This window comes from Thamnophis sirtalis, unplaced genomic scaffold (genome assembly GCF_051295495.1).
Source record: "Thamnophis sirtalis isolate CommonGarterSnake01/CBP01778 unplaced genomic scaffold, rThaSir2_p1.2 scaffold_5, whole genome shotgun sequence".
In the NCBI taxonomy this organism is placed as follows: Eukaryota; Metazoa; Chordata; class Lepidosauria; order Squamata; family Natricidae; genus Thamnophis; species Thamnophis sirtalis.
This window is the reverse complement of record NW_028261385.1, coordinates 53,466,743-53,479,635: the sequence shown is the minus strand read 5'-3', so window position 1 is coordinate 53,479,635 and position 12,893 is coordinate 53,466,743. Positions and strand designations below refer to the sequence as shown.

Genomic DNA, 12,893 nt, shown 5'->3' with positions numbered 1-12,893 from the left:
ATCTCCCCCGTGTGGTCAAACCTAAAAATGTTTTAACCAGAAAAATATATTTAATCATTTATTTCACTCGATGGCATGTATTCAAAATAGACAGAATACATTTAGTCACCAGGAGTTGAGCTTGATTCAAGTGAGTCTTTATATTTTAATTGGCAGTATAGTTGAAGGGAACCGGTTTTGGGGGAAACTGACTTAAAAATCAGCAATTTTAAATTTCTAGCATTACTTTTTTATTTCAATGAGATCCTGCATTTTTTACAAAATTGTCTTCATTTTCTTTGCTAGCTAGTCTACTTTTTGCTTCCAAGTAGGTACAGACTATCCATGACATGAAAGCCAGTTTGGTGGAGTGATTAAAGCATCATTAAAGGAGCCGAGGTGGCGCAGTGGTTAGAGTGCCTTACTGCAGGCCACTTCAGCTGACTGTTATCTGCAGTTCGGCAGTTCAAATCTTACCGGCTCAAGGTTGACTCAGCTTTCCATCCTTCCGAGGTGGGTGAAATGAGGATCCAGACTGTGGGGGCAATATGCTGACTCTGTAAACCACTTAGAGAGGGCTGAAAGTCCTATGAAGCGGTATATAAGTCTATTGCTATTGCTAGCAGACTAGAAATCAGAAGGCACAAAGCCAGTTGGGTGACCTTGGCCCAGTCACTAACTTCCTTGTAGCCCTAGGAAGCAGGCAATGGCAAGCTACCCATGTTTCCCCTAAAATAAGACTGGGTCTTATTTTATTTTGGACATCAAATTAAGCACTAGAGCTTATTTTGGGGGGTGTCTTTTTTTCCATGTATGGCAGGCCATATATGGGAGGCTCTTCTGCTTGCTTGCGATGAGGCAGGAGGCCGAACGCTGTGCCAGTGCCACCACCACGAGGCAGGGGTGGTGGAGCTGCCCCATGCATACTGCACCAGCTTACCTCAGGGCTTCCGCAGCCAGGCCACCCATACCATGATACCGGCCTCACCTCACAGCTGTGGCATCAGCACACCGCTTGGCCTCCTGCTCTGTTGCGGCTGTGAGCAAGCAGAAGTGGGCTGGCAGCCACATGGCTCCTGCTGCACATGGCTGCTGGTGCTGCTGCTGTGAGGCAGGTGTCAGGGCATGGATGGCATGAATACTGGAGCCCTGGGGTAAGCTCCACCACCCTCGTGGCTATGGCACAACAACCAGACGGAATGGGTGAGCGAATTGCTGCATAGGCTCTTAAATAGGACCTACTTGGGGGTAGGGTTTATATTAGGTGCACATATAAAAAATATGCCAGATCTTATTTCGGGAAAGGTCTTATTTTCAGGGAAACAGGCTATTTTTAAAATCTTGGCAAGAAAACTGCAGGAATATGTCCAGGTAGTTACCAGGAGTCAGCCCTGACTCCAAACACCAAATATAGCCATGAAACAGAGAGATATGTACAGCACTTGTTCTTCTATTTTATACTTTTGTTTCTTTTTTTTAAATTCATTCTGCTTTGGCTTATGTTTATACTGGGCCATTATCAAGATTCAGGTAGGTCCAGCTCCTCTGAGGAGACAGGCTTCTCACTTCTCACCAAAGGGATGGGTGGACTGATGCAATGAACTGATGTACTGAACTATCCATATATAGCAGGTTTTCCAGTTGAAACCAAAGGTATTCATCCGGGTGCTTATATTTCATCTTAGAGGGTTTTGTTAACAAATCTTATTAATGACAACTCAGAAAACCTTGTTCCACTCTTGTTCATTCTAAAGAGGTCTGATCCTCACAAAAGCAAAATAGTAAACAAAATTGCTCATAGGCCAATACAAAATTCATGAAAGCTACTGAGAAAAAAATAGCTTCATACAAATTGGATTTTTATTCAAAAAGACTGTTTGCATTCAGTGTTTCTGGCAAGGATTCTGATTCCACTTAGCATTTATCTGTAAAATTATTCTGCTTATATTTATAGTCATTTGCTCAATACAGCAGCTATATAAAATATTCAATCATAAATATTTAATATTATGGTTATTTCAGTAACAGAAATGGAAAAATCCTTTTTTCCATTATTTAAAATATGGTTTTAAATTATAAATAATTATAAATAATTATTACGCTTTCCAACTCTGATTAACTCCCAATAATTCTGGGCATTTTATAGATAATTAAAAAGATCTAAAAAGAAGGAAGCAACAAAATTTATCCAGCTTGGAGTTTTGTTGCTATAAAACACTTGTTTTTGTATGTAATCTATAGGTTTAGTACAAAGTGATAAAGGCTTGTTCTAGCCACTTTTAATAATTTTCTGTAAAGCAAAGTTGGTCAACCTCGGCAATGCGGCTGATTCTCGGAGTTGAAGTCCACACATCAGAGGTAGTATTCAGCCAGTTCTGACAGGTTCTGGAGAACCGGTAGTGGAAATTTTGAGTAGTTTGGAAACCAGCAAATAGGCTAGACCTGTCTCCTGCTGCCTCCCAGACTCCCAGCTGATCTTCTTTTAACATGGCTTTTAAATGAATCTGGCTTCCCCATTGATTTTGCTTGTCAGAAGATCACGAAAGATGATTACATGATCCCAGGATACTGGAATTATCATGAATATGAGACCGTTATCAAGCGTACAAATGTTAATCGTGGCAATGGGAATCTTACAACGGTCGTAAGGTTGAAAAACAGTTCTAGGTCATTTTTCCCCCAGTGCTGTTGTATCTCTGAATGGTCAATAAATGAACTGTTATAAGTTGAGGACTACTTGTATTTGTATTGAGAAATATGAAGTCTCCTGGTTCAGAGGTACTTAAACATTTGCAAAGCTTCAGCTCCATATCTTAATTCAACTCATTAACAAAGACATTTAAAGACATGGTAAAATTCCCATCCATTCATACTTCCTAGCCTACTATCCTATCCTTTGATTTAATAGCTCAGTAGGTCGTTCAAAAATAAAATAGAATTCAAAGTGAACTCCAAATAGGACTGAAATTGGCTGAAATCTAAAGTCCTGGAAAACAAAAGGGAAAGTTAGGATTTGTGTGAGTCTGTCTATGTGGCAAAACATCCCCCATACACAAGTCTTGTTTCTATCTCATTGCAGGGTTGTATGGGGGAAAATGGGGAAAATAGGTTTGCTTGCTGGTGCTCCAAACAAAAAAAACAAGCAAAATCAATTCCTCACTTCTCTCCCTCTGCTGCCCCTTCTCTGTCAACCACTCAAGTCAGGATGTTTGGGAACGGCTACTTTGGGAGAAAAGGGCAGAGGTGGGAAGAAGGACCAATGTGATTCACCCAACTGACTCCCATCAAATGTGTGTTACCCTGCCCAAAATCTGAGAAGGATCCCTACCCTTCTGAAGGATCGTGAAGCTAAGTTGGGTTTTGAGTGGTAGGCTGTTTGGTGTGACAGTTGGAGGGGGGGGGGGAGAAAATATTCTAATTTTTATAATTTTTATGAATTATTGTGAGCTGCCTAAATCAATGGTGGCTAACCTTTTTGGCATGGAGTGCCAAAACAGAAGTGTCACACTTGCATTAGTGCACACGCACCAGTGCACCAATACCCAGAAGAGAGCAGCTGGCCAGTGAGCATGCCAGCCGCTCTCTTCCAGGTCCCATCACATGCATGTGTGTCAGCCAGCTGGTCTGCACACATGTGCATGTCAGAACCCAGAAGAGAGTGGCTGGCCACGTGTACATGCATGCCATCACTAGCTGCACTTCGGGTTTTGTTGCATGCATGTGCGAAGACCAGCTGGCTAGTGTGCATGCGCATGTTGGAACCTAGAAGAGAGTGGCTCACCGCACGCATACCATTGCTAGATGCACTTCCAGGTTCCAATGTTCGTATGCACACTGGCCAGCTGGCCGGCACGCATGCGTGTGATGGAACCCAGAAGAGAACGGCTGTCCACATGCGGATGCACACCAGACCAGCTAGCCGGAACGTATCCACACAATGGTACCCGGAAGTGCAGCTGGTGACGGCACTCATGCCCATAGACAGACCTCTGCATGCCATCTCTGGCACACGTGCCATAGGTTCGCCATCACGGGCCTAGATGTGAGATAGGCAGCAATATAAATTCTGCAAATAAATAAGTAAATACATACCTGGAAGACCCACAACTGCCAAAATATTTTTTCTACATCACAAGAGTGTACTTATTTGCTGTTTTGTATTTTCCTGCTTTTCATCAACAATAATCTGACATTTAGCAATATTGGCAGAAATGATTGCTTCTTACTAGAGGGTGATACAATACATGCCAAATGGAAGACAAAACATGATTTCCTCTTTCCTTTGAGAACTGCCAATGCCATTTCTATTACTGGGCACAACTGGAAATAATTTTCAGGCATAACATAATTGCCTCTTATAAGTAGAAGAATCCTGCCAAGGGATTTAATATTTTCATTTTATTCAACAACCAAACCAAACAATCTTGTAAATAATGAAAAAAACTGTCAGATAGGCAACCAAAATGAAATGGTGAAAAAGTAATTCTTTTGCAGAAAAAGGTTATTTTATTTAGTTAGTTAACTGGTTAGCTAAACTAGATTAATGACATGCCATGAAAATACTTTTTCCCTTTTCATTCACTGGAGACTTTTGTATCAAAGAATGAAAAACCTTTAAAGTTGAAGCCTTTGGGCTAATAAACCAATCCTCAGAGAACCCTCATAATAATTGCAGTTTCAGTTTAGCAATCTTATTCTAAACAAGAAAATGTATACTTTTTTCACATTGATTTCTCAATGACCTGCTGAAGATCAACTACATATTCCCTGCATTCCTCACTTTCTGCTCTTTAAAAGGGTGCAGGGGGAAATAATCATAAACTGGTACAATAACTTTCAAATAATCACAAACTGGTCAAAAAACTTTCCAGGCATACTTACAAAGTAATCTCCCTTTAAGTTTGGATTCATTTTTGCTATGTCTCTATTTCTAGACGCGAACAACAATGCATTCTTCCAATCAGAGCCACCCACTTCATATGTAAAATACATACATTTTAAATATTTTTTCCATTTAATACCTTCAAAATCCGTGTCTCATCATTTAATTTGTGTGTGTGTGTGTGTGTGTGTGTGTCTGTGTCTGTGTGTGTGTGTCTGTGTGTAAATATTGTAAATATACCTAATTTACTTTTCATCATTATTTGGAAATTTAACACCTCTATCACCAACAAATTTAGCCCCAAATTATTTTTAAATGAACCAAGATACACAGTCTTGCAAATCAGCAATTAAGCAGTGATGCTTAATTTATTTTACATTACTGAATTCCTGAATTAGGCTCATCATCACATTCTAGGTAAGCACACTGGGCTAAATTAGGTTGCCAGTCTAATAATCTTTTCCATTACTGCTAAGCTGAAGTTCAAAAGATAACCCTATTAGTTAGTGGCTGAACTATCCAGTCAGGATGTAATGGTTTGGCGTTCATTCTAAGTACCAGGTAATTTCAAGATATCATAATAATTCTTGCTTAAATGGAAACTGTTGTTGCTAAATCCAGTTGGCCAAAGTGCCTATTGGCTAATCCCAGATCTCTTTATTCAGAAACAATTCTCATGGATTAGAGTTAGGACAGCAGTGGGACCAGTTAGGACAGCAGTGTTAATATTGAAAAAGTACAGGGAATTACAAACACATGTCACTAAAGCAGATTTATGTATCTGTAGGAATTTTAATAAACTAAGGGTTACTGACATTCATTCTTTTGTAAAAAAAATAAAAATAAAAACCATTTCATTAATAATACAACTTAGATTGTTGTCATCTAAAGTTTCTCATTATTCTACTCTGTCTGCTGAGTAGTCTAAAACATTAGTCCCTATAGCACAGCTGGGAAGAAAAAATTAAAAGATACTTTGGATTCTATTGATAAAAGTCTAGAAAAACTAGTTAAAAATTCAAAGATAGCAATAGCAGTTAGACTTATATACCGCTTCATAGGGCTTTCAGCCCTCCCTAAGCGGTTTACAGAGTCAGCATATTGCCCCCAACAACAATCCGGGTCCTCATTTTACCCACCTCGGAAGGATGGAAGGCTGTGTCAACCCTGAGCTGGTGAGATTTGAACAGCCGAATTGCAGAACTGCAGTCAGCTGAAGTAGCCTGCAGTGCTGCATTTAACCACTGCGCCACCTCGGCTCACAAGTATTACCTGTGAAACTACATAGCCTGCATTGGACAAAGACCTTAGTATAGTATAGTCTTTATTGTCATTGTACAAAATAAATACAACAAAATTGGTTATTTAAAAAATTCTTTTTTCAAAATAATACAACTGTGTAAAAGCTTTTTTAAAATCCAAGTTATTATTCAACTCTTGTTGAATTCAACTATTTTTCAAGAGTTAGTATTCAAATACACAATTCTAAATTGAAGTCAAAAAAGAAAAAATTAATTTAGCTTCTTGGACGTTATCTACTTGAACAGGACCAGGGTTCAAAGATTATGAGGGTGGGGAAATGCTCCGTCCCACTCAAAAACATTCAGATTGAAAACAATACTAGTTTTTCACAGACTAATGTGAATATGAGAAAATCAGAAACTGACAGTTATTTAATTCCAAAGTACAATATCCTCTGTGGCTAGTTAGTGTCAGGGATCTCGCCAGCAAGTTGGAATGTTACCTAAATTTCTTAAAACTGTATATTTGCATTATAAAATTTCTTGCCAGCTCCTGCTGAATAAACTATTGTACAAGCTATTTTGTTCTTTGTTCCAAAAATAGGTATACTTTTTAAGATTTGGCTTTGCCAGGTTTTCTGACAGGATGCCAATTTACTAGACACTCTACACTCATTATTGAGTTACACCAGAATATGGACTTTGTAACATTTGCATTTTATCTTCCAATTTTCTCCAGTTCATTAGCTAAACTTGATTTAGTCTTCTGTAGGCATGTAAATATTATTTGGTTAACCTGTTACCTCTTCAGTGGACAAAACTAACATAGTCGGTGTACAAATATCTGTGGTAAGCAATTCCTTAATATTTCTTAATATGCTATGAAATACTTGTTGCAAAAGAGAGCTATAAATAAAAATGTATGCCAAATATACAAATTAATCTCTTAACTTTCACAATGTTATCTGTGTAGGCTAGTGTTGTACACAGGATTTAGAAACAGTCCTCTAAGGCATTTCAGAAAGCATAATATTAAATGAACCTGTTTTTCAGGAATTAAACATTCCCTAACCACTAACTACCATTGTAACTTAGCAATATGTTCCCCATAAATAAGTAGCAGTAGTGGGTAAGGTGGCACATTAATACCGTGTTTCCCCGAACATAAGACCTTGTCTTATATTTTTTTGCCCCCCAAAAAGATACCAGGTCTTATTTTGGGAGGGATGTTGTCCATTGATTCATCTCACTTGCACGTGTCACCCGTGGCCTCTTTTCGCTATCAGAGTCTTTCAGGAACTTCTTCGTCTGGCAAAGCCAACAAGGCTTTCCTGAAGACCTCTGCAGCCAATAACAGAGCTCTGGATTGATCTGGAGCTCTGTTATCGGCTACAGAGACCTTCAGCAAAGTCTTGCCGGCTGCAAAAGAAATGGTTCGAGGTGTGCGAGGCCTGGCTGCAATTGTCTGAAGGTAAGTAGTACGACAGCTCCATCCCCACCGTAGTTTAATTTTACCTGTGTACTCTGGAGTAGGCAGGGTCTTAATTAGGGCTTATTTTGAGGATAGAGCTTATATTCGGCACATATGTAAAATAAGGTAGGGCTTATTTTCTGAGTAGGTCAAATTTTCAAGGAAACACGAAAGTATCTTAGTATGCTAAGTGACAAACCTCCTTGGATCTTCATTACCATAGCAAATCATTTTTGTCATGAGGAATTTTAATGGAAAAGAAGCAAAAATAATTGAAGAGTAAAGAAAATAATTTTATTAAGAAAAAGGTGAAGATGATTAGAATAAGTTTCATTTTAAAACACAATTATGAATTTAACAGTTACTGGCAGAAAAAAAAAATACTTACCAACCACAGAAGCTCCTCTTTCAGCAAAAGCCAATGCATATGCTCTGCCCAGTCCTAGCATAAAGAAAAAATAAAGTATTTTATAACCTCACCGTTTTTTTAAAAAACCACACAGGAAGTCAACATCAAAGGAGACAATTATATACTTAAAAGTAAAATGTGGTATTGCTCTTAGATATGAGTATAGTGATAGCACTTAGACTTATACACTGCTTTATAGTGCTTTACATCCCTCTCTAAGCGGTTTACAGAATCAGTATATTGCCAACCTCATTTTACCAACCTTGGAAGGATGGAAGGCTGAGTCAACCTTGAGCCTGGTGAGATTCAATCTGCCAAATTGCAGGCAGCCGGCAGGCAGCAGAAGTAGCCTGCAGTACTGCATTCTAACCACTGCACCACCATGGCTCCTCTGATGCATGTATCTGATGTATAGGATTAAACAGAAGTAGAAAAATGCTCAGTCTTGATGACATGTGATCTAGACAAGTTTTGCTCAATCCTGGCAACTTTTAAGATGCATAGACTTTGATTCCTAGAAATTTCCAGGAGCATGTCTTAAAAGTTATCAAGGTTAAGAAACATTGTCGAATCAATTGGGAATTCCAAATAGGTCACTACAGAAGAAAAGGCAAAGAACTACTCAGAATACAGCAGATTAATACAATTCAATTAAGCCACAAAACTTTAAAAGGTATCCTCCTTTTTATACATCCAAAGAAATAAATTTTCCATTAAAGAGAAAAAGAAATTTGTTTTCTTTAAAAGAGGCTGCATGACACTACTGTAAATTTGTAAGCCTTTTTTAAAGAAAAGTTTGACACATGAGAAAATTACTTGAAGTTCTTTTCAGTATAAGTGAAATAGTTTAAAAAACATCTCGACTAAACAGAAAAGGATACATATGATCTGAAATATTTTCACAGTGTCCTTTTCTTGAATTTTATCCTGAGATCGTTCTTGAGGCTGTCTTCTCCACTCCGATAAAATTATTGTGAAGATAAACTATGCAGTTCTGATATCTACAGCATTTAGAAACTAAAATCACATTTTCAAACTGAGGCAAGATTGATAATTAACTTTCTTTACATAGGCAATCTCTGATCTGAATATATCGGAGAATATATGAGATATATCACTTTCAAACAGAATGATTCAATGTCCTTTTTTCAATGAAAAGTTCCAAAGAATTATGCTGACAAGGTATTAATTCATCTTTGATTATTGTATTTCTTTAGCAAACTTCAACTGAGATCTTGGTGGTTCTAATGTAGGAAGGTAGCACCCACCCCTCTCCTAGAAGAATGAAATATCCTAGGAAATATTCAAAATATTAAGAATATTATATTTGCCTGGATGTGAAAAGGGAGAAACATGTTTTTAAAGACAAAGTAGCTCCCTACAGCTTCCTGCTCCCCCCCCTTGTCAATGGGCCAGTCTATTCTACATAACAACAGTAGGATTAGTCTTCTACCCATCTCACAGCATAGCACCTGGGAGGATTGCATCAGTCAGCAGGACAAACAGGCTTGGATCTCAGGACAGTCTACAGAGTTGCCCTGCAAGGCCCTATTGGAGTGAGAACCAATCAAAGTGCATTTCTTGTACAGGAACGGGAGGCCCTGAGATAGGCCCAACAGAGGACATAAAACCCAGGGACTCTCAGCAAGCCAGTATCTTTCCTCTCCTTAATTGTAGTTAAAGCTAGTGATAGATTCTATTTCCAAATGTGAGCAAAGTTAACAACTTGGTGAATTTATTAACTGATGATTTCATAATCCAAACAAGTTTGTTTTGGTGAGAATGACTCTAATCTTGTATGAACAGTTTCAATGTATTACATCTGTCAGTGCAATCCTCTACATATTGCTCAAAAATCTCATAAATTTTCTGCGGCTCCCTCAATTCACTATATTTAGGAGTGTAATTTCATTTTGTTTTATATACAATAAGTATAAACTATACTTAATAGCTTACAAGTAGAACAAATTTTCCTTTCATTCCAGCTTTCCAAAGATCTTAAATCTTCTCTGGAGACCTGAAAGATCTTACAGAGCTGATTTGGAGTATCTGGGCATGAGCAGAGATTGAGAGTAAAAAGTCCAAAACCCTTATTAAAATGGTGTACTTGGACATCTGATGTTGCATGAATTAAACAGTCTGCCAATTTCATCCATTTTTTTAAAAAAAATGCTCTAATTTCAGTAATGTTTCAATACTCTTGGCTAAATTTCTGTCAAATTCAAATACATAGTGGTATTTCTTTTATTTAATTTTAAAATACATTGCACTGGGAAAAAATCAGATGGGTGATTATTTTGTACTGAACATGACAAATCAGAACCTACATACCTTATTCTAAAGTATTAATAGATGTTAATTAGCCTCTGTCTCCTAAAGTCAATTTTCCATAACTTAAAAGACAAAAAGTGCATAAGTAATGCCATTAAAACAAAAAAAATCACTATCAGCAAATGAATTGCTAATGGAGAAAGACTGATACAAAAAGTATCTTATTCCATAAAACTAGTTTGACAAGTCAATGGTGAGTATAAATTATCACATAATCTATCTTTGTTATCCCTGTTTGGTGTCAAGCTTCTTCATCTCTGAATAGGCAGTATAGCTTTAAAACTATGTAATTATCAAATCTCTGCCTAGCTAAGACTAGGAATATTTTACAGACATTTTAAAACAGACTTTTTTTTACTATTCTTTAATCATTTCTAATATTATATGTACATATGGTTTTTAGTGTTAGTAGAGAAATAATCACCAAAGAAAAATGGATTCAAAGGGACCAGATCATGTCATTTTGAATTATGATTTGAGTGCATGAATTACTAGACTTAATTCACAGAATTTACTGCCAGGTGGGTTCCGCAGGGTATCTCCCAACTTCCAGGCTCAATCCGGAAACTAACAAGAAGTATGTGAACAGATATTATTAGGCTGAGGATTTAAACAACGAATCGTCACCACTAAATAAACGACTTTGTTTCTGGACGGAAAACAAGCTGCACTTACAAAGGTCTATCATTGGATCTAACTTAAAAGTAAAGTCCGGAGAGGCATGGACAGAATTATAATCTCAGCTTCACTTAAAAAAGTGGTTTACGTATCTTCGTCCTTAAGGAGAAATGCAAACAAGAATACAAGAAAGCTGCAAAGATCTCCTTGCAGCCTCTTTGCGAAAGCTGCAAAGATCTCCTTGCAGCCTCTTTGCAATCAAGCACACTTACAAAGAAAACTCTGGAAAATCAACAGTCATCGTGATCCACTACTTACCTCCCCCAGCACCGGTCACCAGAACTACCCGCCCGTCAAATCTCAAGGGAGAAGACATTCTGCGTCCGATCAACGCAAAATCAGCCTTCCGATGAGTCCTGCTGGACTAAATAGAATCTGGGCAAAGGGCACGGGGGAATGCGCACGCGCGCAATAGCTTGCTGCATCCTGGGAAACGTAGTTTTCTATGGCGCACCTGGCTCAAGCGGGACTTTTGCAGTTTCCCTATTGGTTGCTCTGCTTGACAGCTCCTCTATAAATAGCTGTCAAGCAGAGCGTGGGGCTGAATTACTTGTTCTCTTGTTAGCTTGCTGTTTAAAATAAAAGTTACTTGTTTCACGGTTACCGCACAGAGTCCTCTCTTCTGTTAACCAGTTCACTACACTGAGTTAGGCGGATTTCATTGTATAATTACCGTACATCCCGCTCCCACCCACCCACACTAGTTTCACTATAGCAGCCTCCCCAATCGGGGTAAAGCCATTGTGTAATGGGAATAAGGATAATTATAGGGAGTGTTTATGGATAGTTAAATTAAATTGGCATATTCAACCCCAATTCCTGAGTACGTTCAACCACAGGAATTAGATACTGTTCACAACACACTAAGCAAAAGCTAATTAGTGGTGGGCTAATTTATAACTGAGAGTACCATGAGATGAGACCGAGAATCAACTACATCTGGAAGGTACTAAGGTGAACTGAGCCCTCATATACTAAAAGCAGGTCTGAGATCCAGATTGTGGTTATTATGCAAAGCACTTCAGTAAAGCCCTTTGACTTCGAAAACATTCCTCCCCTCTTTAAGCCAGTGTTTCTCAATTTGCTGGCTGTGAGATTCTGTGTGTTGAAATCCGCCCACCTTTAAATTGCCAAGTTTGAAAACTTTGTCACTTTGAATGTACACTAATCGGCGTACATTAAAATGAAATTTATACTTCCAATATATACTACATACACATCACAAAATAAATAAATACAAAATTATGAATATACCCCCCTATATTATATTACACAGAGAATGACAGTTTAAGCCTTTCTTTGCATCAGAACTGCACGCCCATGTCTAATATAGGAGTGGTGGTGCATATCCATAAAACTGAAAGGTATTCACTTCTCTAAGAGAGACTTTTAAAAAATGTTTCTCCTGGGGAACCATCTTTGCAGAGGCCATCTGCCCAGTCCTAGACCTGCTTCTCTTTTTTCCCTGCGTCCACAAGCCACAATTGAAAGCTGAGGCCATTAAAAAGGCTAGAAATAGCTCAGTGGTGGGGATTAATTTTTTTTTTTTGTATCAGTTCTGTGGGTGTGGATGGACATGGCATGGCTTGGTGGGTGTGGCTTGGTGGGCGTGGAAGGGGAGGGATGCTGCAAAATCCCCATTACCTCCCCACTCCTGGAGGAAGGTTACTGCAAAATCCCCATTCTCTCCCCACCCCACTAACTTGCTTTCCAGCTCTGTTCTCCTGTTCAGGGCAACAATAGAAGATAGGCTGGGAGGCAGCAGGGGCAGGCCCCACCTATTTGCTGGTTCTCCAAACTACTCAAAATTTCCATTACTGGTTCTCCAGAACCGGTCAGAACTGGTTGAATACCATCTCTGAAATAGCTGTATGGTACCGAACCCTCCAGCATAAGCAAAAT

At 38.5% G+C, this 12,893-nt stretch overlaps 1 protein-coding gene across 1 annotated transcript in view; it reads right to left on the bottom strand.

Moving 5' to 3' along the window:
- Positions 1 to 11,374, bottom strand: part of HSD17B4 (hydroxysteroid 17-beta dehydrogenase 4) — a 61,093-nt gene extending 49,719 nt beyond the window's left edge. Inside the window, exons 1-2 of the mRNA XM_087715837.1 lie at positions 11,250 to 11,374; positions 7,962 to 8,015 (exon numbers count right to left, since the gene is read on the bottom strand). Of these exons, the coding sequence (XP_087571963.1) occupies positions 7,962 to 8,015; positions 11,250 to 11,307 (112 nt within the window). The 5' untranslated portion in view covers positions 11,308 to 11,374. The remainder of the gene's footprint in view (positions 1 to 7,961; positions 8,016 to 11,249) is intronic.
- Positions 11,375 to 12,893: the final 1,519 nt, after the last annotated feature.